This window comes from Cervus elaphus, chromosome 21, assembly GCF_910594005.1.
Source record: "Cervus elaphus chromosome 21, mCerEla1.1, whole genome shotgun sequence".
Taxonomy (NCBI): Eukaryota; Metazoa; Chordata; class Mammalia; order Artiodactyla; family Cervidae; genus Cervus; species Cervus elaphus.
In genome coordinates, this window is record NC_057835.1 from 8863655 (window position 1) to 8889688 (window position 26034).

Sequence of the window (26034 nt, forward strand, 5' to 3'; positions counted from 1 at the left end):
TTACCTTGTAAATGAGTCTGCAGTAGATATGTGGGAATTTGGTAAAATGTTCTTTTGTTTCCTCATTGATGAGGGTCTTAAGGGTGCCAGAGAGGTTATGGGATTCATCCAGGGTCACAGGACCAGGCTGACGTTGTTCTGTGACCGAACCAAACGCAAGCCAGCTTGCCTGATGCACAGCAAAGCCGGCCTGCTGCCACGGGGTGAAGGAAAGCAGTGTTTGATGCCTGGAGAGAAGAGAATGGGGAGGCAAGTGAGATTCGAAGCCCTGGCAGCTTTCAGACAGGGTTTAAGAGCAGCATTTAGATGAGGGTCATAGGGTGTGTGATCAGTCAGTGGACATCTTTCTGACCGGTTGGTGGTGAGGCAACAGGGTGATGTTGGAAATCTTAATCATCAACCTTCTGGTTCCAGTCAGTCTGGGATCCACATGCTGGTCAGCATCCTCTAATTTGAGGGGATCTTGGTTTCTGCATCACAGCTCAGAAGTACAAGGCCGATTTTTATGTGTATCCCTTCAGGAGAAACTAGGAGTCCTGTGACTCTGTTTCATTGCTCAGCCACTGTTTAGGTCATCATTGCTTTTCTTGCTTGACTGCTTTTCCTTTGTTTCTGCTTTTCTGTTCTTGCTTCCCCTCTCTTCCGTAATCAGTAACTGCTTGAGTCTGCTCTTTGGGACTTGGGGAGGCCAGACAAGAAGTGAGGACAGGGCGTGGGGGGAGTTACACCCAGGAAGACCCTGCAGAGTCCTGCTCAGTTTCAGCCCTGCCCCCCTTTTCTTTGATCCTGTTTTATCCTGGGGGGAATGGGCAGGGCAAGAACAGGAGTAAAGTTTTGGATAGAGAGGTTAGTCGTGAACCCACAGGGCAATGTGGTTTTAAGGGGACCCGGTTTCAGTCCTGAGACTGGACTTGGGGTCACTTGGCGGCCAGTGTGAACTCCTCTGCCTCGTCCTCTCACTGTCCAATGTGCTGGTGAGAGACCCAGCACTGATCATATCACTCTTAGTTCATTGCACTTTTTTCCACCTTTGCCTTATTTCTTGACTTCCTCCCCTCCCACCTTCCCCATGCACAGAAATCAGATTTTCTGGCAGTCCCAGGCATCTTGTACTCCCCAGAATCAGCCACATCATTTTATTCTAAATAAACAGGATGCACCATCTGGGGCACTGAAGAGGATTTTTCGGGGACTGTTTGCAGAGATGAGGGTGGGCCAGAAAGAGGCTGTGGTCCTCAGGACACCGCGGACCTGCGGGGAGGAGGGAAAGAGACAGTGTTACCAGGGTTTAGGGAGAGTTTAGACTGTGGTTCATCTCTTTCGTGAGAACTTTGCAAACCTGTTCAGATCTCTCTCCTGAATTTAACACAGAGCATTGGAAATGGGCAGGGCCCCTGAATGAGTCATCTTTGGTCGTGGAGCCAGATTGCAGTTTGCTGTGAATAAACAACCAACATTTGTTGAATGAATATATAACTTACAAACTCGTCCAAGCAACAGTCATGCTGTGGGAAAAACAAATCATTGAAGTATTATTTTTCTAAAAGGTCCAGATGTAAAGTTTTCAAATTGAGATGGTGGTTGCAGGGTAAGCCAGTTATTAATAGGATTTTCATTTAATGCTTAAAAACATAAGCCTTGATAAAGCAGTGTTGCCTAGCAATGTCAGGTTCTACCTGAAATAAATTTGCTGCACATTATCTAATTGACTCTTCAGGAAGACCTCCTAAGGCTACTTCCATTTGTCATATAAATTAACTCACCCTGGAGATGGTAAGTGTTTGACTAGGGTCAAACCCCCCGTTTCAGTATTAGGCTTGGCTTCCATCTGCTGACCTAATATTGGGGTACAGTTTCTTATGCAAAGTTGTATGGGTCCTGTGTGCTTTGGATTGAGTTTATTTTGGAATTAGAAAAGTAGTAATTTACAAGTGATGCAAATAGCATTTACTGTGGTATGTGGGGCAAAATTCCTTGTCAAACTCATTATAATGATGCCATAGAAATGTGTAAATATCCACGAAAAAGGGGATGTCTAAAGATTGTAATTAGCCTTCGAGTCAGTACAAGTCAGCTTTTGCTGCCCGATGAGTTAGGGTAAACACTTGTTTTCAGAGGTCGAGAATTTTGAAATTGTGAATATGAATGTATGACCGTCTCAGTGTCCTTCTACAGAAAGTAGCAAACGGAATTCCTCCCCTGCTGTCCTTTCCTTCTCCGTTCCCGCGTCTGATCAAAGCCCAGAACGATGGGCATCTGCGAGCAGCAACAGCCACAGCAGTTGACGCTCAGTGACTGCCATGCCAGGCCCTCTCTCTTCGTGATCTCCGGACACACGTGGCCACTGCTGGCCAGGCAGCTCCTGGCATAATCTGTCCTTTGTAAATGAAGGAACTTGTTGCCCTCTGAAGCCAGCAGTCACCAAGTGTTGAAGCCGGAGTATAAACCTACACTCTATTAACCACCATGCTTGAAGGCAGAGATTATATCTCAGTCATTCTTGCCCCTTGCAGCCCCTGGAAAAGTGACCCACAAAATATAGGTACTTGGCACGTTATTGGTAAAATGATGAAATCATTTATTGATGATGTGGAAATTGGGTTGAAATGTGGATACATGGTCGAATCTGGGGTGAATTCAGGATGGGGGCAGGAGAAACGTGGAAAAAGCACAGTAAAACTTGGAATTGTGGTCACCTGTGGTGGGGGTCCTATTGTTATAATCACATCTGGAGCCATGGGCAACGCTGGGTGGTCACGGTTGGTGCCGGTGGTCCAGGCATGTTGGACTGAGTGTGGTGAGGGGCAGCTTGGATGAACTCGAGTGGGTGTGCAGGGTGGGTTGTGGGAGAGATGCTGGCTGGAGGGTGTGGTCCAGAGCGGGGGAGGAACAGAACTGTCCTGCACCTTTGCTCTCCCCTGCCCAGAGCTGACATCTTGACTGTGTTGTTTTCTCTTTCCAGGGGGACCGCGGTGCGCCTGGGATTCCCGGCTCTCCTGGCAACCGTGGAGAGCCAGGCGTGGCGGATGCCGGCCCTCCGGTGAGTCTTTACCCACCCAGCACCTCCTCGCTCCAGGACACACAGCCGGGGCCTGCTGCAACGGCTGGGCTGCTCCTTTCCGGGCTGACCTGGTGGTGGGTCACTGATCCCCGGGTCAGTCAGGCTGTAGGTCTGTCCACTGTAGCTGACGCTGTTAAAAACCTGGTGTATTTCTTATGGGAAGAAGGCTTCTGGGGAGACCAAGATGTGTCCTTTCAAAGAGGAGTGAAAGAACAAAGCTTATTAAAAAAAGAAAAGGGGGAAAGAAAGGACTCACTGGTAAGACTTTGCAAAAACTGAGTGATAGCCAGTGAGCTTGGGCTGGTTGGGGGAGGGGTGTGGTCTTGGAGGAGTGACTTGCCTTCATGCTTTTTCAGGCAAAGGTGAGTTCATTATCCCTCTTCAATTAATATATCAGTGAGAACATAAATGGAATCAAGGAAGGTTTTTTTTAAAAATAATTTTACTTTATTTATTTGTTCCTGGCTTTGCTGGGTCTTCATCGCCATGAGGGCTTTTCTCTAGTCCCGGCAAGTGAGGGCTACTCCATAGTTGGGGTGCTCAGGCTTCTCCTCGCTGCGGCTTCTCTTGGTGCGGAGCGCACGGGCTGTAGGGCACGCAGCCTTCGGTAGTTGTGAGGGTGTGTTCAGTAGTTGCAGCTCCCAGGCTCTAGAGCACAGGCTCAGTCGTTGTGGGCCATGGGCTTAGTTACTATGGGACATGTGAGATCTTCCCAGTTCAGGGATTGAACCCGTGTCTCCTACATTGGCAGATAGAGGCTCAGATTCTTTACCACTGAGCCACCAGGGAAGCCCCCAAGAAAGGATTTTACCTGCAAATAAAATCTCTGAAGTGGTCTTTGGATTGGTGGTTTTGGTGGATAATTCACAGCAGTCGACTAGGAAGCTCTGATACTTAGTGGCTTTCTGATATGGTTGCTAAGCCTCATCGAATCCAAACTGCCTGTGTATCACGGATGATATTGTTGTCATCGTCATCATCTTAACCCAGAAGCACAATCAGACTTTACCCCCATTAAACGTAATCTGAATATAAACTGGAGCAACGCTTGACCTGGTCTCTGCTCGGTTCCTCATTCAAGAAACAAAGTTGCACCGTGCCTCATTTGTCTCAGAGGATTTGAGAGGAAGCCCAGTGTATTATAGTGTGTGTGTTCAGCCATTAAGTCGTGTCTGACTCTGCCACCCCGTGGGCTTTCTCTGGATTTCCCAGGCAAGAATACTGGAATGGGTTGCCATTTCCTTCTCCGGGGTTATCTTCCTGACCCAGAGATCGAACCCGTGTCTCCTGCTTCTCCTGCATTGGCTGGTGGGTTCTTTACCACTGAGCCACCTGGAAGCGCCATCACCCTCAGCACCACTTGTTAAGTAAACCCCCTCTCCTTGCCCCAGTGCTGCTCTTACGCCCTCTCACTCTCTCCCTGAAACTCCCCCCAGAACCCTCGTCTGTGTCCTCTTCCTCCCAGAAATGACTGGAAATGACCCCCTCGCTTCCACTCCACCCCCAGCAACGGGGCTGCCTTCAAGGTGGGAAGACCCGTGCCCTTGCATCTTCCTAAAGGTCCCTGGGAAACAGGGAGAAGGCAGGTGATATCCTCTTGGAAATGCCCAGATGTAATCTGTTTTTCTTAATTTCTCTGCTAAAATTGCTGATGGTAAAAACCCCTCTATTGCATCAGCTTTATCTTTCATCTTTGGCTGTCTTTTACAATCTGTTGGTAACTAGAAGAAACAATATGGGAAAAGGTGTAGTGAAAAAATACAGCAGGCTCAGGCTTTCTTTTTGTTTCTGAAATCCTGCTTTTAACAAGGCCTTCTCTGTCGGAGTCAGGATTCTGAGTCCTGCTGGCGTTGGCCGCTTAGAATAGAAACTGACCTGGAGTGGTCCCGCTGTCATTTCATGGGTCTCTGCATGTCCCGTCCACTCCCCAGGACTCACCGTAGGAAAACCTTAACCAGAAAGCCAGGCAGCAGAGGGGGACACTTGCCTCCCCACCTCCCATGTCAGAGCCATGAAATCACCCCTGAAATACGTCCCCACCCAAGCAATTCCACCTGAAAAGGAATTGGCTTCCTCCAGCCGAGAGGCCACAAGTCAACCGTTCAGGGTCCTTCCTCCACTTGCACTGATTAAAAGCTTCCGTGGTGGGTGAGACCTTATCGAGCTTCCATAAATCCTGTCTTTGGCTGCTGGCCCGGGCTCCTTCCTGGTGGCCGGGCTGTCTGTGTGAGGGTTCAGGGGGTGCGGAGGCGGGGCGGGCTAATGACAGGGTGTCATCAGGGGGCTCGGCAGCCCCCTGCCACGGGCTGAGTGGTCTGTGTCTGGTGCTGGGTCCAGAGCATCCACGTCCTCAGTCCTTCCGTCCTGTGAAAGCTGGTTTATCCTTTGTTGAAGGCTGGGCTTCTGCATTAGCATCTCCCGAGATCAGGGTTCGAGGGCTATGGATTTATTGGGGGAATTATCTCAGAAATCACCTCTTGGGAGTGGCATCCTCCCCTGACAAGGCCCTGGAGACAACAGGGGGCAGCTGTAGAGGTGTTCTACAAAAGTCGGGGCAGAGCCAGCGTCGACTCCTGGTGGGCGTCGGTGAAGGGCTGCTGGGGGTGGGTGGGGGCTGGTGCTTGGGCCAAGCATCCCCCCGCAGCTACAGATGCCCCAGGGCAGGCACCTCAGCCAGGACCTGCCAGGTGGGTGCATGCCCAGAGGTGCTGGAGAGGGTCACTGAAGGTGTCTAGGGCTTCCCTGGTGGCTCAGTGGTAAAGAATCCTCCTGCAATGTAGGATGACGCAGGCTCTATTCCTGGGTCGGGAAGGCCCCTGGAGGAGGAAATGGCAACCCGCTCTAGGTTTCTTGCCTGGGAACTCCCACGGACAGACTAGCCTGGTGGGATACAGTCCATGGGGTCGCAGAGAGTCAGACACCACCGAGTGATCACACTCGCACTGAAGGTGTTTTCTTCTTCAGTGCTCTCCACGTAAACAGTCTGAGGTTCAGAAGGGGAGGTGACTTGGCTGCCGTCACACAGCTAGTCCAGGGCCAGGGCCATCGCTTCCAGTCCTCCGAAGCCAGCTCTCTTCCTCTGCTCCACTGGCCTGCGGCTTCCCCTGTGTGGGTGGGACTGCTCATTTCCATCACCTCCTCACGTTAAGGCTGGATTCCTCTGGTCCATCCTCCTGTGGCTCTGTGCTCCAAGGCTTGGGCAGCCAGGAGCAGCACTTACCCCTGGAAGGGAGCCCATGGCTTTCTCTGCCAACCTTTGCACATCACGGGCAGGGGAGTGGATGGAGAGAGAGTTGTTTGGCGTTTCTACTTCTCCCTTCAAGACATTAACAAAACATCCCTTTTACCTTAAGGTTGCCTCTGATCTTCCTTAGCAGGGTCTGATAAGCTTAAAAATGACCCAGTTAGGCCTGAGGGCAGATCAGAGTGCTGTTGAACTTCACTGAGCCTCTGAGCCTGAGGTCAGCGAGGGCGGGCCTCCCCCTGGCAGCCTGCACTCCAGGACCCCAGCCTGAGCAGTAGTTTGTAGATCAAGGGTGTAGGGAGGGTTGCAGCGCAGTCGTGTTGGTAGTGACACCTGGGAGCTTCCCTTGAACCTTTAAACGCCATAAAACTCCCCCCCACCCCCGCCCCGACATCTTTCTCAGTCTCTGTTGCCTGGAATCGCCTCTCCCTTCTCTCTTCAACATTCCCTCTCTGGAGTCACTTGTTCTGACTTTGCTCAGGCACTGAGGGTTCACATACAAAGAAAACGAGCTCACAGCCCTTTGTAGACCTACAGACAGAGAGCGAGAGGAAGCATGGTGCTGATGGTGTGTGAAAGCATCTGTCAGGGGTCCTGAGTGCAGCCGTTCTTTTCCACACTCCCCCCTCTTCCAGGGAGTAATACAGCAAGACTAGAAATGAAAGCCACTAAAAGCTGGGGCGGTCATGACCACAGCTCACATGGCCTGCTCACTTGCAGCATCCAGCTCTGAGCAAGATACCCACACTCATCCCATCCCCTCACTTATCTCATGGGCGTCCTCTCATCCAGTCCTCCCAGCCACCCTGCCAAGCAGATCCTGTTCTGTCTTTCATTTTACGAATGAGGGAATCCACGTAAGAGATGTGACCCTTGCCTGAAGTCACAGGATGTCGGGGAGCTAGGATTGGACCCCAACGTCCTAGCTCCAAGCAGATGCCCTTAGCTGCTCTCCAAGCCAGGGCAGCAGTAGAGCAGGGGTTCACGTTTACATAGTCCTTCCTTGTGCCAGACTTGCCAGGCGGTGCTAGTGGTAAAGAACCCACCTGCCAAGGCAGGAGTCTCAGGAGATGCGGGTTCGATCCCTGGGCCGGGAAGATCCCCTGGAGGAGTAAATGGCAACCCACTCCAGTATCCTTGCTTGGGAAATCCCATGGACAGAGGAGCCTGGCAGGCTACAGTCCATGGGGTCGCAGAGAGTTGGACACGACTGAGTGACCGAGAACACACTTTGCTCTTGCCAGGGTCGTCTCACGTTCTTTACTGCTTTTGACCTACTGACTTGCAAGTCTCGCTGTTGTTTCTGTTCGTATGTCTTGTCTCCGGGTTTAGTCCAGTTCCTTTGTCTCTAAGAACCGCACTGCTGCTCCTACTGACCCCAGGTCAGGCTGGCCTGTTGCCCTTCTAAAGGAGTGTGTGCAGACAGTAGCCCCATCTCCCCTGGCTGCTACTTGGGGCCCCAGGCATTTCTGGGCAGTCACCCCAAGGACTTCGGACAGAGGCTGCAGCTTCATTCACCCCAATGCTCTCCTGTTCTGTGCTCAGTGCGAGGTCCCCTGGGCTGCAGAGGAGGAGCTGTCACCGCCCGGGCCCCAGAGCACGTGCTATATCACTTCAGTCATGTCCGACTCTTTGTGACCCTGTGGACTATAGCCTTCCAGGCTCCATGGCAGTCTGCAAGCAAGAATTACTGGAGTCGGGTGCCAGGCCGTCCTCCAGGGGATCTTCCTGACCCAGGGATTGAACCCATGTCTTTTAGGTCTCCTGCATTGGCAGGTGGGCTCTTTACACTAGTGCCACCTGGCCCCTTGTATAACCAGGAGCTGAGTATCCCAAATATCCCAATCTTGGCTTTTAGATTGAAGTCTCAGGGGGACTCCTCTGTTGTTGGAAGTAAAAAAAACGTTTTAAATAAATTTCTACTCTCACTTCCAACTGAAAATGCTCCTTTCTAATCTCAACAAGGCTTTTTGTGGTTCCTAATAATAATTCCCAAGGCCTACTGAGCGCTTACACAAATGGGCAAGGCTCCAGTGCTGGCTTTTTAATGCATTACCTTCTCAGTCTTCTCAGTGGTCCTGTGAGCCTGAACTGTGATTGTGTCCAGCTTACAGATGAGGACACTCAGGCTTGGAGAGGTTCGGACAGTGGGCCTGGCTCAGTCTGCTGAGAAGGGCAAAGCAAGTGTTTGAACCTGCCCTGGGAGCCCAGCACGTAGCCTGGTACCCATGAGCCCTTCAGATAAAAGATGATGGAATAAAATGTGCTGTGTCTTCAGATAGATATCTGTGGGAGGAGGAGCAAGGTAGAGGGGATCAAATTTCAAGTTTAGATATCTATAAATTGCAGTTTTTTAATTGATGAAAAAAGATTTTTTGCTTGGTCTTATGGAGCTTCCCATGGTCTGGACATCGCTCACAGAGTAGCTCAGTGCTTCCTGGTCCCTGTGTTTCCTGTACACCCATACTTGGGCCTCAGGGTTGGAGCAAATTCCGGTTTGCTCTTTCTGGCAAGACTTCACAGGCTGTGTGTCCTTCCAGCAGGAGGTATCTGACATCTGGTGGTTTCTTGTCATGATCTTCACAGCCTTTGATGTCCAAGCCTTAGATCAATTAGCACATCAAGGCTTGCAAATTGGTTCAATCAGTTCTTTTATGTATTAGCTCCAGTCCTTCTATATGGAGAGGTGTTCCCTCATTTACAGTTTGGATACCCAGTGGAGCCCTTCCTATGGAAGGCTGATTATAATGTTTTCCCGTTAATTATTTTCAAATAACGACTTAGTTCCCTGGTATCTTGCAAAGATGATCAATGAGGTGTTTTTGGTTTTTATCAATAATTTTGAACTCAGATTTAAACACATTCAGTTTGTTTTAACGTGTGGCAGATATTCTTCCTTTTACTGTCCAGATTGTCTTATTTGATACAAATCAGAGTCTCCTCAGGGTGGCCCTAAGTACTTTTGACACACGCCTAGCAGTCTTTAGGCTTCCCAGATGGTGCTAGTGGTAAAGAAAAAGTGGAAGTGAAAGTTACTCAGTCATGTCCAACTCTTTGTGATCCCATGAACTATACAGTTCATGGAATTCTCCAGGCCAGAATACTGCAGTGGGTAGCCTTTCCCTTCTCAAGGGGGTCTTCCCAACCCAGCAATCAAACCCAGGTCTCCCGCACTGCAGGCGGATTCTTTACCAGCTGAGCCACAGTAGTGAAGAGCCCGCCTGCCAATGCAGATGTAAGAGATGCTGATGGGTAGTTTCCCTGATCTTTGGAATGACAGGATGTTCCAGATTTGAATATACTCCTTGACCAGCTCTGGGATCAGTCATTTCTCCAAGGAGTTGTAGTTCCTTTTAAGTGGGACACGGTATCAAAGGCCAAAATATGTGTGTTGGGTAAAGTGACTCTTGAACAAACCCATCAGAGGGTGTGATCAGAGAAATAGGGTTGTTATTGTGGAACATGTGTTTAGGTTTCAGATTTCAGACTGACATTGGGAAGTCGTTCCACAATCCCTCCTCCACAGCACACTCCTTTATTTCTTAAAAGTATAGTGTCAAGACAGCTGTGGGCATGCCTGTTACGGGCCAGGCACTGGTCCTGTTCTCTACTTCGAGGATCTGCTTCTGATCATAGGAGCCAAGGCGATCTCCCAGCTTTATGTTATAAATAAGGAAGCTGAAGCTCAGAGAAACACAGTGATGTGCTCAAGCTCAAACAATTAATAACTGAGAGAACTAAGATTTGAAATGAAGACCTTTTTGACAACCAATTCCATCCATCACAAGTGGATGTTATATTAAATGACAGATGAGAGGAATCCAACACTTTGTCTGATGAACAAGTCAAATGCTTGAGGTGGATCTTGGAGTTCAATTTGGAAACAAAAAGTGCCTCTAAAATCTGGCAGCATGCCCCAGGCCAGTAATAAACTGTCCTTAGCCCTTTCCTTGAGAAGTAAGTATTCAGCCTCAGTAAGGAGCTACTGTGGTAGGAATGAAATTTGGATGTATGTATATTGGTCCACGGGTGCCATTGACCTTCATCTTGATGAAAGCTCATGGAGGGGGAAGTGACCTCTGAGTCAGGGAGATTCCGGGTGGGATTCTGAGTCCATTGTCTTCTCTTAAAAAAAAAAAATACTTATTTATGTTTAGCTGAGCTGGGTCTTCATTGCTGCACAAGGGCTGTCTCCAGTTGCAGAGAGTGGGGGAACGCCCTGATTGCAGCGCTTGGGCTTCCCTTTGCGCTGGCTTCCCTTGTTGCAGAGCACGGGCTCGACATGCACGGGCTTCAGTAGCTGAGGCTTCCGGGCTCTGGAGAAGAGGCTTGGTAGTTGTGGCACATGGGCTTAGCACGTGGAATCTTCCCAGACCAGGGATTGAACCCGTGTCCCCTGTCTACCATGCTTGGTGTATGTGAGGCTCCCAGTAAATATTTGCAGAGCACAATAAGGAAATTATTTCATGTATTGCTCTTATAGAAATCTTCTATGAGGGTTAAAAGGGCTGTTTGTGTTTCTTGGGAGGATTTTTTAGGTTGATAGGAGTAACGTACTGGAGTAGGAAATGGCAACCCACTCCAGTATTCTTGTCTGGAAAATTCCATGGACAGAGGTGCCCGCTGGAGCTCCATGGGGTTCCAAAGTCCATGGGGTTGCAAAGAGGCCCACTACTGAGCACACACACCGCCCCCCCCCCCACCCCCGACCCCTGCATCGAGAGGCAGATTCTTGCCCACTGGACCACCAGGGAAGCCTGGAGCCCGCTGTCTTCTTACCTTCTTGACTTAGTTCTCTGGAAGTTTCTCCTACTTTAGTGCTCAACTCTACACTGAGAACGATGCTTATTTTATTTTATCAGGAATTTCTGGGATGTATTTAATGGGCAGGCTTTTAGGTTACCTGGTCTGTCGTACTGTCTGGGGCCTGTGCCTTTGTGTGAAATCTCTGCTCCCTCTTCAGATATCTCGGAGGTTCTCCTGGGTGCCTGGGACCAAGAACAGGTGGTGGGACTCACCCCACTTGGAGAGGGACTCGTGATGTGGCTTGGGCTGGTTCTTTGTCTCTTCTGGCCTTAGTTTGATCATCAGTGATGAGGATGATAACACTTGATTTTCAAGTTCTCATACCATAAAATTTTAATTTTAGCAGCATGCCGTGTGCTGGGCTCTGCTGTGTCCCGGCTGTTCCCGGGACTGAGTCCTAGAGAGTGTGTGCTGAGCGCCCCCAGGGCAGAGGAGAGAGGACAGACAGGCCCGGAAGCGCTGGCAGTACCAGGCCACCCGTCCCAGACGGGGTGACCCAGGGGCTGGGCACCGGTTCTAACGAGCCCCCTGGCAGAGGCCTGGGAGACATCCAAGGGTGCCGACATCTGCACTGAGAACCCATGTGTGGCAAGGAGAACGTGTCCAGGCAGGAGGGCAGGGCGGCGTCTTCTCTGCAGATGCGAAGGCCTGGGGCCCAGGGCCAGTGCCGCTGACTCGGGGCCTGCCACTCAACACTAGTGCCTCAGGCAGTGTGTGCCTCTGCAGTGCAGCTCGGGAAGCCAGGTTGTAGGCTGGTCCCACGTGTGGGAGGGCAGACCCTGGTGTGTGTGTGCACACGTGCACACGTGTGTCTGTATGCATGCGTGCGTGTGCAGGAAGGGGCACCACTGCAGCATCAGCCACGCAGCCCACTCTGGGGAGTCCAGACGTGCCCCTTCCCCCGCCCATCCCCCCCAAGCAAGCAGGGCACGCAGCACAAGAATGCTGAAATGCGGGGTCCACTCCACACCAAGGCTAGAGATGGGCTAGGCATCAGATGCCCGCTGGGTGCCAGGATGGGGCAGCACCAATGCAGGGCAGATGGAGAAGGTTCCAGAGGGATCCCCACACACAGCGGTAGTGGGTGCGTGAGAGAGGGGGTGACGTTGTGCCTTACAGATGCAGGAAGCCCTTAAAAAGAATGACTATTGCCATTTACAGCAACATGGGTGGGCCTAGAGAGTGTCATAGTGAGTGAAGTAATTCAGAAGGAGAAGGAGAAACATCATGTGACATCCTTTACATGTGGACTCTAAAAAGAAATGATACAAATGAAGTTACAAAACAGAAACCGGCTCACAGACTTATGGTTGCCTGGGAGAAAGGATGGGAGCAAGGGACAGTTAGAGTTTGGGATGGCCATGTACACACCGCTGTATTTGGAATAGATAGCCAACAAGGACCTACTATACAGCACAGGGAACTCTGCTGAAGGTTATGTGACGGCCTGGATGGGAGGGGAGTTTGGGGGAGAATGGATACGTGTACATGTGTGGCCGAGTCCCTCTGCTGTCCACCTGAAACTGTCAATCAACTATTCCCCGAGACAAAATAAAAAGTTTTTTCTTAAAAAAAGATGGGAGGGCGTTGGTTCTTCCTCAAGGACCTAGCCTCAGAGATAAACACCACAGCACGTTTAAACAAACGTTTCCCTTCCAGTTTGCTTACTCTCTTGTCTGTTTGTTTCTTAGGGCCCCTCTGGACCACCGGGAGAGAAAGGTCCTCCGGTACAGTATGACTTAAATACAGGGCTGTGTCTTGATGGGAGAAATTATGCGCTAATCAAAGCCATTTGAAGTTGGAGGAGCCAGCAAAGACAGTAGTTAAAAAAAATCTTTAACGTTACACAGTGCAGACTCTCCAAGACCCAGGCACTCAGCTGTGGAAAGGTGGAGGCGGGAGGCGGGTTGTCCAGTGCCGTGAGCTCAGTGACATCCGGGGAGACCGGCGCTGTCTTTGCTTTTTGCCACCTCTGCTTCCCTCTAGACGGACAGCTGTGGTTTCATGCATGTCATCACGTTGCCAGAGGAAGCAATTTTGAATCCTGGCTTCACTGCCCCCAGCCACAGAGCCAGGAGCCCGTGAGGGCGCTCTCTTAATCTGTGAGGAAGGTCTAGGAAGATTTCCTGTAGGAAGTGAGATCCATAATTGAAAGATGATTTGGGCCGACTCCTGATACCGTCTGGAAATTATCAGTAGGATGGCAACAACGTTCCAATAAAAAATAGTTAACAGTCACCTGAGTGCCAAGCTCTGTACTGGGCCTCTTGCAGGTCAGTCTGTCCCGCCGGCGGGCCCCCGAGGCTGGTAACCGACCGTGCGCCCGGGGTGAGCTCAGGCCCGTCTCACTGCAGGAGTAGGAAGGGGGCCTGCGAAGGGGCCTGGGCAGTCGGGCTCACGGGGGAGGTTTTCCGGAGTGTTCTCTCTGTGTGTTGAAGACAGCCGCTCCTCAGCCCAGGCTGCTCTCAGGTATCCACGTTCCATCAGGCTGCTCAGAGCACAAATGGTTGGACAAGGAGAACCGACCCCAGGAAAGGGGGCCCTTGGTTTGTGTTTTAACTGTTGGGGGATGTCTTCTTTTTCTTCAGGGATCTCGAGGCCCACCTGGTTTTCCCGGCCCCCAGGGACCAGCTGGCCAGGATGTAAGTAAAGGCAAGGGGTGCAGGTGACCCCGCCATCCCCTCTCCTGGTCTCCCTTGACCAGGAAACCCCTGGAGGAGCTGTTTTCTGCACTGAGCCCCACCCGCTCCCCCAGGAGCTTGTTGTGTGTCTGGCTTCTCCGTTCACCGTGACCTCCAAGCGTGTGCTGTCTGCTTGCACTCCTTTTGCTTCTGTGTGATGCTCTCAGAACCTTGTAAGTTCCTGGGTGCATCCCACACAACACCTCCTGCTGTTTCGCCCTCCTCTTTTTCAAAGTCGGTCCTTCTGCCTGTGTTTGAAAAAGACGGCCGGAGTTGAAGATTAGATGTGTGAGTGTGTGTCCACATGTGCACACACACGTATGCACTTTCAATTTTGTGTTTTGGAAAGGGCTTCTGAGCGGGGTGGCTCACTGCTCTGAGCATTGGCCCGGTTGATGTACCCTGAGAGGCTCGGGGTCTGAAGCTGAGGTCAGAAGCCGTGGGCTTTGTTGGCACCAGTCTTGACGGTCGGGCGATCTGTTTTCTCCTGAGCTGTGCTTGGCAGATAGAGAGGTTGGGGGAAAGGCTGGGCAGAGTGGATCAGGATGACGTGTTTAGCAGAGTTAATGTTTGCTTTCTCCCTTCTTTTAGGGTGCACCAGGAAATCCAGGAGAAAGAGGGCCTCCTGGCAAACCAGTATGTCATCTAACTCTTCTGGATGAATCTTGACCATCAGGGGTTCAGCTAGAATAAAATGCAACTCGGATGGCTCAAGAAGCTTTAAGAAGGGGCTTTTTACAAAGCTGTGGGCGGAGGGAACTAATCAGAGGTGGCTGTGATGCCCAGAGATAAACATGGAGGGAAGCCAGAACCACCTTGCGCTCATCTTCAGAGCCAAGAGAAAGCCGGAATGGTGGGGAAGGGACTGCCAGATGGGAGCGGAAATTGCGGGTTCAGAGCCACTGCCAGGAAGCCTGGCCAGAGGCTGAGAGGGAGCAGTGCCCCCCACCCCCGGTTTCCCTGTGTGCCTCTCTTTGGTCCAGCTCACCTGAGTGCCAGAGGCAGGTGAGTCCCCTGATACACCCCCAGGACTTGGAGCAGGACTGAGAGGGATGGATGGGGACCTGGGGGTGAGCAAATGGGCAAGAGCCACTTCTTGTCCATGGCTAGTTCCTCACTGGCCCGTGTCCTGCCCTTTTTCTCAGTAATGTCAGTTCCTTCTGGTTTCCCCCCTTTTAGAGTAGAAACTTTCTTCTCTCATAAGGAGAGCTGCAGGGGCTTGTGCAGAACGAGACAGTCCTGAGCGTCTGGTCCCGGGCATCATGGCCGTGCACTCGGCTCCTGCAGGCGTCCCTTGTGTGCAGTGCATCAGCTCTGGGAACCCAGCCCCCAGATTGTTACCAACACCAGAGATGCTCCGAAGGCTTAGCCACCTAACCAGGCTACCGGTGGGCCCTCCAGGGAAGGAACAGTGAGGATGAGCGGGTCTGGGTGGGCAGGAAACCGCTGGGAAGACACAGGAGAAATCAGCCCTTTGAAACCTGCTGCCCAAGAAGGAAGAGACTGGGGAGTCCCAGGCCTCGAGACTGGCTCCGGAAACCAGGGAACTCCCCTGGGCAGAGGCTCGCCCTCAGCATGGCTGGCTGTCTGCTCTGGGAGCCCAGCCTGCCACAAGTGCCAGTCAGGCAGAGACCCAAGGCCTGGAGGCCCCTGAGGGTGAGAGCGTCTGTCTCTGCCTCGTCCAGGCTGCTGGGCGCAGCAGACACCCGGAGGGGCATCCTGGTCTCCTAGAAGGGTCCTGAAACTTCATTAAGACCTGCCAGAGGGATGACTGAAAAGTCTTGCTGGAGGTTGGGGGTACTTATTCACATGCTCCTCCTCCTCCATGGAGTCAGATTTACAGCAGCCAAATAAAACTCCAGAATCCGCCCCGGTACCCAAGTGCCAGGCCCTGGTGAAGTGAGTGGAAGAGTTAAAGTTCAGGCCAAGGGCTGAAGGGTGTCCAGATGACCTCTGCCAAATCCAGACCTTGACACCTCTGCAGAGAGAAGTGTGTCCGCAGAGTCCAGCGGACTGGATGGGCTAACCCTGACGTCTCACAGCTGGTTTCCGGCAGACAGAGAGCATCACTCTCTCTTGACTCCCTTTAAGTTCACAGAACACACTCCCCCAACATGGTCCTGGGTACTGCTGAGTCACTGTCAGGGTCCCTGGTCTTGATAATCAGACAAGTCACATTCTCAGGGGTCTCCAGGACTCCCCTCAGGTTCAGTGACTCACCAGAAGGGCCCCCAGAGCTCGGGAGAGCTGTTACACTCAGGATGATGGTTTAGTCCAGGAAAGGAGCCCCTGAGACACAAGGCTGGACCTCCACATGTCCCCGCCTCACACTCGGCTTTCCCAAAAGTTGTGTGTAATCCGAGTCCACGGGGGTGACCCTGAGTGGTCTTGAAATTCAGCAGGGGTTGCCATTGACGGACGCTCACCCAGACCAGGCTTGCCTTCCTGGGTGGTCTTGGTCACGCCACCGTCTCCCGCCCTCCCAGAGGTCAGACTGACACTCCCTGGCCCCAGGCCCCCACCTTAGACGACATTGTTAACTGCATGGCCCAAGGCCCTAGGTAAACAAAGGCACTCTTCTCAGGCAGGGCATTCCAAGGACAGTAGTCATCTCTCCAGAGCAGCTGGGACCATTCTTTGGGATGTGCAGGGTTGGGACAACCAAGGCCTCTCCTGCGGTCACCAGCCCTCCGAGGGTGGACAGTGGGCCCTGGGTGGGGTTCCTCCAGGGCTGCACCCCTAGAATCCCTGTAGCGGGAATCCCCTGTCTACACCCGGCTGCTCTAGAAAGCCTCTGGTGGGGATTCTTGTGCTTAATGATTGATTAAGGTGACGCCTGTTAAGATGGAAGGAAGCAGGGCATGGTGGGCGAAGAGGCAGTTGAAGTTGTGGGTTCAGCCGGCATCCAGCCTCGGCCTGACCCCACTGGGAGCGCTCGGGTGTGAGCAGCGAACAGAGTTGGCCCGTCGGGAAGCGGCTCTCACTCATCCCCACGTCAGCCCGTCAGTGGCTGTAGCTGGCGTCTCTGTGACCAGCCAGCCAGCGTCCTGGCAGCAGGTGGCTGGTGCCCAGGAGGTAATGAGGGCCTGGGCAGGGCACAGACTGTCTCTCTGCACCCCTGCACTTCCCACCCATCAACCACCGACTGGCCACGGCCCCCGCACTGGCCTTACTCCTGTGTGTTCAGACCTCTCTCAGGAGGCCCACAGAAATGGGTCATAACAGGGTATTGATTAAATTATCCCCCAGGGCACACTGTACCTAGACGGGAAATCCACCCCTTGTTCTCGCTCTCCTAACTGATGCCCAGCCGTGCTCATAGAACTCTAACAACTCTGCAGAGGGCTCAAATGTCAGCGGAAAAATAGCCCCCAGAATGCAAGGCCAGCAGTATAAAAATATCCCAATTTGTAAAAGAAAAAAAAAAACCTCCCAATTTGGACAGTATGAATCTTATGTTATTAACTTGCCAGGGGAAAGCATGCAGTATCAAAATAAAACCCCTCTCCCCTTTTAAAGTTTTACTCAATTAGCATGTGGCACAGGTTGGCCTTCTTTCCCGGGGTTGGTCTCCGATAACTAAGGGTGTTCTAGGCTTTGTCCAGCAGTTGCAGCCTAGGCGAGCTCTCCCTGCAGGCCAGGGGCCCCTTCAGAACCTCTGACTCTGACTCAGTCCGACCCCAGTCTCTCTCAGGTGGCGTCCTCTTGCAACCCAGGGCAGTGATTGAATACTTGAGCATTTCAGCTCAGGAAGCATGGCGTACACCCAGCCAGTGCCAAGGTTATCCTGTGCAAACGTACACAATGCCTCTGCCACTGTCTGCAGCCACAGGATGAGGCAGAAACCCCATGGAGTCAGGGAAAGTGGGGCAGCCAGGAAATTGTCTCTGTAACAGGCTAGACTGGATTCACAGTTCATAAACCTGACTCAAACTTAATCAAAAGGAACCAGCCACCACAAGGCTGATTGTGGTCACCGGCTTCCCACATTCTGGAGGAAACCTGCCCCCTTCCCTCTGGACAGTGGGCTCTTTGGCACTCCTTGTCCACTGCAACTTGCAGAAGTTTGCAGAGTAGCACGCCAGTCTCCAGTCCTTACTTAAGAATCCCTCTTCCCCCGGCCTCCACTCCACTTGGGCTCCAGGCTGGCCACGGTCATTACACGCCACTTCCCAACTCACCATGGGTTTGAGTGTGAACTCAGTGACCTGCAGACTCCTTCACACCTTCAGAGGCTTAGATTTCTGAACTCTCCTTCCTGAAGTTAGAGACTTCCAACTCATAAAGACGAATGAGGCTTAAAATGCTATTTCACCTGGGAGAGCTGAAGGAATTGCTTTAGATTTGTACTAGATTGTGAATGACAGTGGCAGCTATTACCCATCTGGAGTAAAGGACAGCCTGCCCCTTTGTCTTCCGCAGTACCCATAGGACCTGCTGGTGGTGATAGAAGGGGAAGGAGGGGCCAGCAGGAGAGAGAGAGGCCCAGAAAGACCAGGGCCAGAAAGTCTGATGTTAGTTAGGACTGCTCAGAAGAGTCTGCCTGTGGTTCCCAAGTGTGGGGCATAGACCAGGCTCTTTGTGTCCTGTGTAGATGGGTCACCTGTAACAGCCACATTTTGAAGTCTGCTCGCTGCAGAAACATGGGATGTGCAGTGTGCACGCATGTGTGTGTGTATGTATTTATTTATTTTTACTTTGACAGGGCCCCTCTTCAGTACTGTCTCCAGGGGACGTAAATCTCTTGGTGAAGGTAAAAACATAAATGTGCATGCGTTTTGAGAGTTGTGACGGGGAGACTGGCGATGTCAATAATATGGTCCTTTTTTTTTTTTTTTGGTCTGAGCAACTACATTAGAGTATAAACAACTATAACAACATTTCCTGAGAACATGCTGTGCCAGCAATGCGCTAAAATCCACTGTCCAGTGCAGAAGCCACTGGCCACATGTGTGAATTTAAATTTAAGTTTAATGAAAAAAATGATTCCAGTCTTTGGTCACACTAGCTACATCCTAAGTACGTACTTGCCACCTGTGGCTCCTGGCTGCTCATGGTCTGCAACCTGCCAGGCCCCTCTGTCCATGGGATTCTCCAGGCAAGAACACTGGAGTGGGTAGCCATTCCCTTCTCCAGGGGATTTGAAGACTATCCTGGTGTCTCTGCGGTGCAGTCAGTCAGCACATCTGGCAGTAAACCGGAAGGTTGGTGGTTTGAGCCCACCCAGGGATGCGTGTCACCCTTTATAGGGCTTCCCCGGTGGCTCAGACAGTAAAGAATCTGCCTGCAATGAAGGGGACCCGGGTTTGATCCCTGCATCGGGAAGATCCCCTGGAGAAGGGAATGGCAACCCACTCCAGTGTTCTTGCCTGGAGAATCCCATGGACAGAGGAGCCTGGTGGGTTATAGTCCACGGGGTCGCTAAGAGTCAGATAAGACTTAGTGACTGGCACTTCGTTTGTTAGAAACCTGAGTCACCATGAGGGTCAGTGACTTTCTGGGAATAGAATCTGGTCCTCAGTGAGTCCAGAGACTGACTTTGGACCCCGCACAGGACTGCGTCCTGGGGTTCTGAAAAGACAGACCTGGGCAAAATCCAGCAGGTTGGGTGGGGATCCTGCTGGTGCCGGGTCCAGGGCGCAGGTGCCGAGCGATGGAGTGAGCTGCTGGGCCCTTGGCCAGGCGGAGTCTGGATCCGAGCACAGATGGAGTTCATTGTCAGAACCACGGCACCCTCTCCCCGGGGCAGGGGACGTGAGCTGAGAAGAGCTCGGTTGAGATAGGGCGTGGAGAGTTGGCTGCCTGGGAGCTCGGCCAGGGACCTCGGGTCTTGGACGGAGAAGAACGGGGGAAGGCAGGACCGAGCGGGTGTGAGATCTGTTTCTGGAAGAGCCGTCTTGTGGCCGCGCATGTGGGGGACCCTTTGCTGCCTCTCTTCTCAGCCTTGGTCTAAACTCTGGATGGAGCCTGGCCCTGCCTTTTGTGTGACCGCCCCCTTCCTCGTCTCCTGTCTTCTAAAAACCTCTTGGGAGGCATCTGAAAGCACCTGGTTCTTGCGTGAGAGCCAGGGAGGAGAGCAAAAGGAAAAAGGAAACCGCAGAAGCCTGGGACTTTTCATCTCTCTGGCACATTGAGATGCCTTGATGGAAAATGATACATTTTATTTAAAAATGAGGAGTGGAGCAATCTTTCTTGATTTTTACTGACAAGAGGGAGATTTTTTTTTTTTTACAACCAGGACATGGCAAGAAATCATTATCTATTGATTCAAGTCTTGTTTAGTACAGGCTTTTTAGTCTACGTGGTTTCTCCCTAATTCTGTCCCACTGGAAGACATTGGGTTTGCCTTGGTTCTTGCCCCCCACCTCCCCTCAAGGATTCCAGCCTCAAAGTGTCCCAGTCTTTAAGGCATGGATAGCAGGAGTGACCGCTGTATGCTTTATGGCTGCAGCATTGAGACAGACGTTTAGTCAAACTGATACTTCTGTCCTGCAAAGGATGTAGCCCTGATCCTCTGAGCAGCCAGGAACTGCAGAGAGAATGTGAGCACCTACCTTCAGGGAAGTACCTGAGACTCCCTGGCCTTCCAGAGCTGCGCTTTGCCTGGAAACTCTGCAGACGAGAGCCTGGTCCTCGTGGTTTGCCCAGGTCTGCAGCGTCACTGCCCTGCCTCCCTAGTGTACAATCACCCACTGCCATCTTGGTGTCGGTTAAAGCCTGATGGGCTGTCTGGTCCAGGTGGCTGGTGGGGGAGACCCTCTCTTGCTGAGAAGGCATCTTTGATTACAGAAAATTTGCCTCATTCTGGTCATTGGAAGACTGCCTGAGTAGAGACTTCGTATTCTAAGAGTTCCTGTTTACTGAACTTCCATGGTTGGATCTGTGCCCGGGAGGTCATCCTCAAGGATGATACCTCCCCGATGGATGCCCCTCTGTTAGACAAAACCCAGGATAAATATTATTTCACCCAATTCCTGCCAACAACCTAGTTATTGTTGTTGTTCAGTTGCTCAGTCATGTCTGACTTTGTGACCCCATGGACTTGCAGCACTCCAGGCTTCCTTGTCCTTCACCATCTCCCAGAGTTTGCTCAAACGCATGTCCATTGAGTCAGTGATTCCATCCTACCATCTCATCCTCTGTCGTCCCCTTCTCTTCCTGCCTTCAATCTTTTCCAGCACCAGGGTTTTTTCCAGTGAGTCAGCTCTTCACGTCAGGTCGCCAAAGTATTGGAGCTTCAGCCTCAGCATCAGTCCTTCCAATGAATATTCAGGGTTTATTTCCTTTAGGATTGACTGGTTTAATCTCCTTGCTGTCCAGGGAACTCTCAAGAGTCTTCTCCAGCACCATAGTTAGAAAGCATCAATTCTTTGGTGTGTAGCCTTCTTTATAGTTCAACTCTCACATCCATACATGACTACTGGAAAAACCATAGCTTTGACTATATGGACTTTGGGTACTATTACCTGTTGCCTTTTGCAGAGCAGGAGGTGGGCATGGATGGGCCAGACACTTGTTCAAGGTGACAGAGCTGGACGGTGGCAGAAACAACGCTCACTCCCAGTGTGACCAGCTCCAGTTCCTCATGCTCTCAACCCCTCTGCTATGTGCCTTCATCTTTGCGTGTATCCAAGCTTCCTGATGCAAGACAGGCAGGTAGTGAGTTCCTTGGCTGTCAGCTAGAGATTTGAGGTGTAGGCTACACACTTGACATGAACATGCACTGAGGGTTCAAGAATCCAGCAGAAGTTCAGGTGAGATGATCTAGAGATGGTTTCTGTGCCTGGCAAGAGATTGCAGAATCCCTGCAGGTTTATGCAGTTTTGAGCGCTTGCTTTGTCTGCTGTCCTGCACCAAATACAATGACACAAGGTTTGCTGAAAATTTCTCAGGAAATAGGAAGGGGATGGAGGCAAAGGGGAGTCTGCATTGACACATTGGAGCTCGCAACATGCTAGATGCTTCACACGTATTAAATTTTGTGCTGTCTCCTAAGGTAGGAGAAAGAACCTTGTTAACAGATATGGAAGTGGACTCAAAGGAACTAAAGTGGCTTGCCTGAGATGACTCAGTTAAGTGGAAGAGTTGGGAGCAGAATTGATGATCAGGTCATCTCTCTGATCTGCCAGTGGGACAAAGGGAGGAAGATTAGAGCTGAAACCACAGGGATGCACATGGCAGCTGAAACTCCTGTGTTCTCGCCATGGATTTCTCCCAAGAATCCGAGGTTCTCATCTCACGGATAGGGAGACTGAGGCCTGGAGAGGTGTAGCTGTGACTGCAAGTAGGCAGAGGCTTCACTGTGGTCTGGGTGAGCCCATCCAGCTGGACACAGAACTCTGGCTGGTGATGGGGAGGGAGAAAATTCCACCTGTGGGTCCTCTTGAGTTCCTGTGGTGGGACTAAAAATTGACACAAGACATTAACAGGAGCAAAATAAGTTTTAATTTGTGCACATGGAGGTCTCCTAGAAATGAGACCTAAAAAGTGGCCAAAACAGGCAGCCTTTATACTTTGTAGATAAAGACATAAGACATTTGTGAGGAACTGACAGGGCAAAGAAACATAGGCTGTGGGTGCTTAATTAGTGAAAACTTTAAGCAGAGCTTGGATTCAGGGTAGTAAATGAAAAATGAAGATTTATACAGGCTTCTTGGCCCTGAAATCCCTGTTTCTGGGGATAAAGGTGTCCTCCCACCTCCAAATGCAGGGAGGGCCCCTTTCACATGAGAGGTTTATTTCCCATTTTTCAGTTTATTTCCTATTTTCAGTGAGACAGAAGTATCAATGTCTGTCTTACACTGGCCATTTCTTAAGTAACTTTAATTCACAATAATTTATATGCCACTGAGACATGTTTGGGGGCAGTCCGCCTGGGTCCCAGTGCCAGTATCAAGATGACTCAGGTGTCCCAGATCAGGAGGGGCTGGGGTCCCACGGGCACCAGAGCCTTGGTGGGAGAGCGGGTCAGGGGCTGGTCTCACCCTGTGAGCACTGGATTCCAGGACCAGGTCCGTATGTTAAGTCCAGCCCCACCTCTAGCAAGTCTGGGGCTGCCCTGGCCATCAGGGAACAGTGCTCACAGAACGTGTGACTAAGACACACTCAGGCTGACTTATCCGCACCAGAAATTGACAAGAAATCGAAAAGTAGTGAGGTTTTGTCTCAGACATGATCGCTTTGTGCTGTGGATCTCACTGCACCCTCCAGGTCCACAACATCTTAGTGTCTGGACGTCCTTCTGCAACCAGCCTAGCTCCGCTTCCGTGCATCCTGTTTCTGTGGGTGCTCTATTTCACAGATGTATCCGAAACAACTATAGAGATGATCTAGGAATAGACGAGTTTCTCCCTAGTCTGTCACCCTTCCAAACAACAATTGAGAACAGCGCCCTTCACCTTATCTCATTTGCCGTTTCTTCACATACCCAACATGTAGCAGCCTCAGCATTTCAGCCAGCTTCTGAAACCACCCACTAAAGGAAGATGGCTCTAAGCGTGCGGAGATCAGTGGTTGGTGGTTGGGTCAGCTGGGCCCCTCATTACAGAGTTCAATTTGCTATAAATCAAACACACAGAGATAAAGCAACTCTACTTCTTCCTCAGAGAGCTCACACTTTTTTTTTTTTTTTCGGCATGGAGCTATAAAGAGACCACCTCAATAGTGAGACAGGAATATCCCCAGTGTGAAGCAATCAGGAGGACTTCTTGGAGTAGGACACCTCTAAAGAAACATCAAAGACTGAGTAGGCGTGAGCACCTAAAAGGAAGGTGGACTGCTCAGAGTTGCTTTTTTGTTGATGAGAGCCCGTCCATCCTGAATTAGAGATCAGGATGAGTGCCGGGTCACCTGAGACATCACCCCCGTGAACGTGAGCAGGTCTTTGCCGACCTCTCCAGTGGAGCATCCCAAGGGCCCGAATTAGCGTGTTTGCCTCTGTCAGTTGCTGCCATGGATCCATGAGCTCTTCAAGATGCTGTTTACTGTGGTCTCGAAGCAGAAGAATGCAGCGCCCAACAGCAAGGGAGCCACTGGCTGAGTACGTGAATTCATAACAACAGCCGAATGCTCTGGAAGTGATCTGGCATTGTTCTGAGAGCCATCCTTGTTTTACTTAATTTAACTTTTGTCACAAGGAGGGAATACGGGGAAAAGACAGGAGTAGAGTGAAGGCATGGAAGGAGCACCATGGTAAAGAATCGCCGGCAATGCAGGAGACATGGGTTGGATCCCTGGGTCCGGAAGATCGCCTGGAGGGAGACATGGTAACCCACTCCAGTATGCTTGCCTGGGAAATTCCATGGACAGAGGAGTCAATGGGGTCACAACGACAGCAAAACGAAGGAGCAGTCCAAGACGCTGGGGTGTGAGTTGGACGAGAGGGTGGTCAAGCCAGTGAATTTCATTTGGAGTTTACTGTGCTCTGAACTGTAAGATCTCGGGATGACACAGACAAGCTCGAGAACTGGTTCCCTGGGCCTTAAATTCACTCCAGGGACAGAACTCACCTGCCACAGAGCTGAGGAGCAAAACTCCATTCCAGAGAACCTTAATTAAATACCTACTTTGGACTGAGAAGAGCTTCCTTTGTGGCTCAGCTGGTAAAGAACCTGCCTGCAATGTGGGAGACCTGGGTTCCATCCCTGGGTTGCGAAGATCTCCTGGAGAAGGGAATGGCTACCCACTCCAGTATTCTGGCCTGGGGAATTCCAGGGACTGTATAGTGCTTGGGTTTGCAATGAGTCGAACATGACTGAGCAACTTTCACTTGGACTAAGAAGAATGACAGGTGATACTTGGTGTGTGTTACAGTGAGCAAGACCTTGCGGAGCAGGGTTGCCTCTTGCGTTCTTTATTTTGCCTCTTTGTTCAGAAACCACTGAGATAAACCTGTGAGACAGAGAATTCAACTTTCAGCATTGTTTTGGGACAAAGCATGCTGTTTCTTACAGTACTAAATGCTTGCTTTAAATCTGTACCGTGAATATTTTAGATGTTCACAGACATCGATACATGTACTTTCGACATCTTGGTCTTGGGCTACATTTCAGCCATCTGGTTGGAAGTAGAGAGACATGCAGTAATAATACAGATATATCAATGCTGAAACCTAGTTTAAGAACAAGAGAGAAGAAAGTTTGACACAGCCTGTGTGGGTAATGACTCCATCTACCCATTTGCTTTTTCATCATTTGCTGGCTTCCTCCAGGGGTTGGAGCTATGGGTCACCTTTTGTTTTATAAGTAACTGTATTATTGTGTTACTCTTTCTCTCAGGACGTGTGCAATGACTGTCCCCCGGGCCCCCCAGGCCTTCCTGGTCTTCCAGGTTTTAAAGGGGACAAAGGTCTCCCAGGAAAGCCAGGGAGAGAAGGCACAGAAGGGAAAAAGGTAGGAACTTAGGAGGAGACTTAGTTTTTATCATTGGGATGAACTGAAACGTCTTGGAAACTCCAGCACTGCCTCTCTGGTGCCCGTTGGGAGGCGAGGATCATTGGGGTCACCTTGGGGACTGGTTCCTGCACCAGTCTCCACTTTGGGGGTGGCTTATACCTGTGAATGCACAGCCACATACCCTATCACTACCCGCCTATATTCTTTGCTCAGACATGCTGGGGGGTGAGCAGGGACCTGGGAATCCCATGGGAAATCAGTGAATGATATGGACGTGGACATCATGCTGATGATGCCATATGTCAGGTCCAGACACTTACTCCTGCTGTTTTTTTTTTTTTTCCTCCCTGTTCTTCCTGCTGCAGGGGGATGCTGGACCCAGAGGCCTCCCAGGGCCCCCAGGAATAGCTGGACCACAGGTCAGTGAACCGTCATAAAACTCATGTGTATCTGTTCTCATCTCACTGGTTAGCCTAAGTTTGAGGAAGAGTGATGCCCAGTGTAAAGGGATCATGGTTTTAAAATCAGAAAACCCATGTTCCAGGTCTCTCCTTTGCACCGGCTGTCTCAGTGACCTTGGGAATGGGCCCTTGAACTTGCTGAGTCTCAGATTGCTTATCTACAAATACCCGAGTGGTTGAAAGTACAGATGAGCTACTGGATAGGAATGTGTGGTGCTGGTTACAAGGTGAACTTTGGGGTCAGATAACTCTGAATTTGAGTTGAGTCACTGCTGCTGTGTGACCTTAGGCAAAATCTTTGACCTCTCTGGGCCTCAATTTCTCCACCCACTAATGATGTGAATAAAAACAACTGCGGAGAGAAGTGAGAGTTGAACATATTGTACAG

General features: G+C 51.0%; 1 protein-coding gene across 1 annotated transcript in view; it reads left to right on the forward strand.

The window, feature by feature from the left end:
* The window catches only part of COL22A1 (collagen type XXII alpha 1 chain), a 219267-nt gene that overhangs the window by 151077 nt on the left and 42156 nt on the right, over window positions 1–26034 (forward strand). The window contains exons 40-46 of the mRNA XM_043880230.1: window positions 2963–3040; window positions 12803–12838; window positions 13700–13753; window positions 14384–14428; window positions 18498–18545; window positions 25069–25182; window positions 25551–25604. Of these exons, the coding sequence (XP_043736165.1) occupies window positions 2963–3040; window positions 12803–12838; window positions 13700–13753; window positions 14384–14428; window positions 18498–18545; window positions 25069–25182; window positions 25551–25604 (429 nt within the window). The remainder of the gene's footprint in view (window positions 1–2962; window positions 3041–12802; window positions 12839–13699; window positions 13754–14383; window positions 14429–18497; window positions 18546–25068; window positions 25183–25550; window positions 25605–26034) is intronic.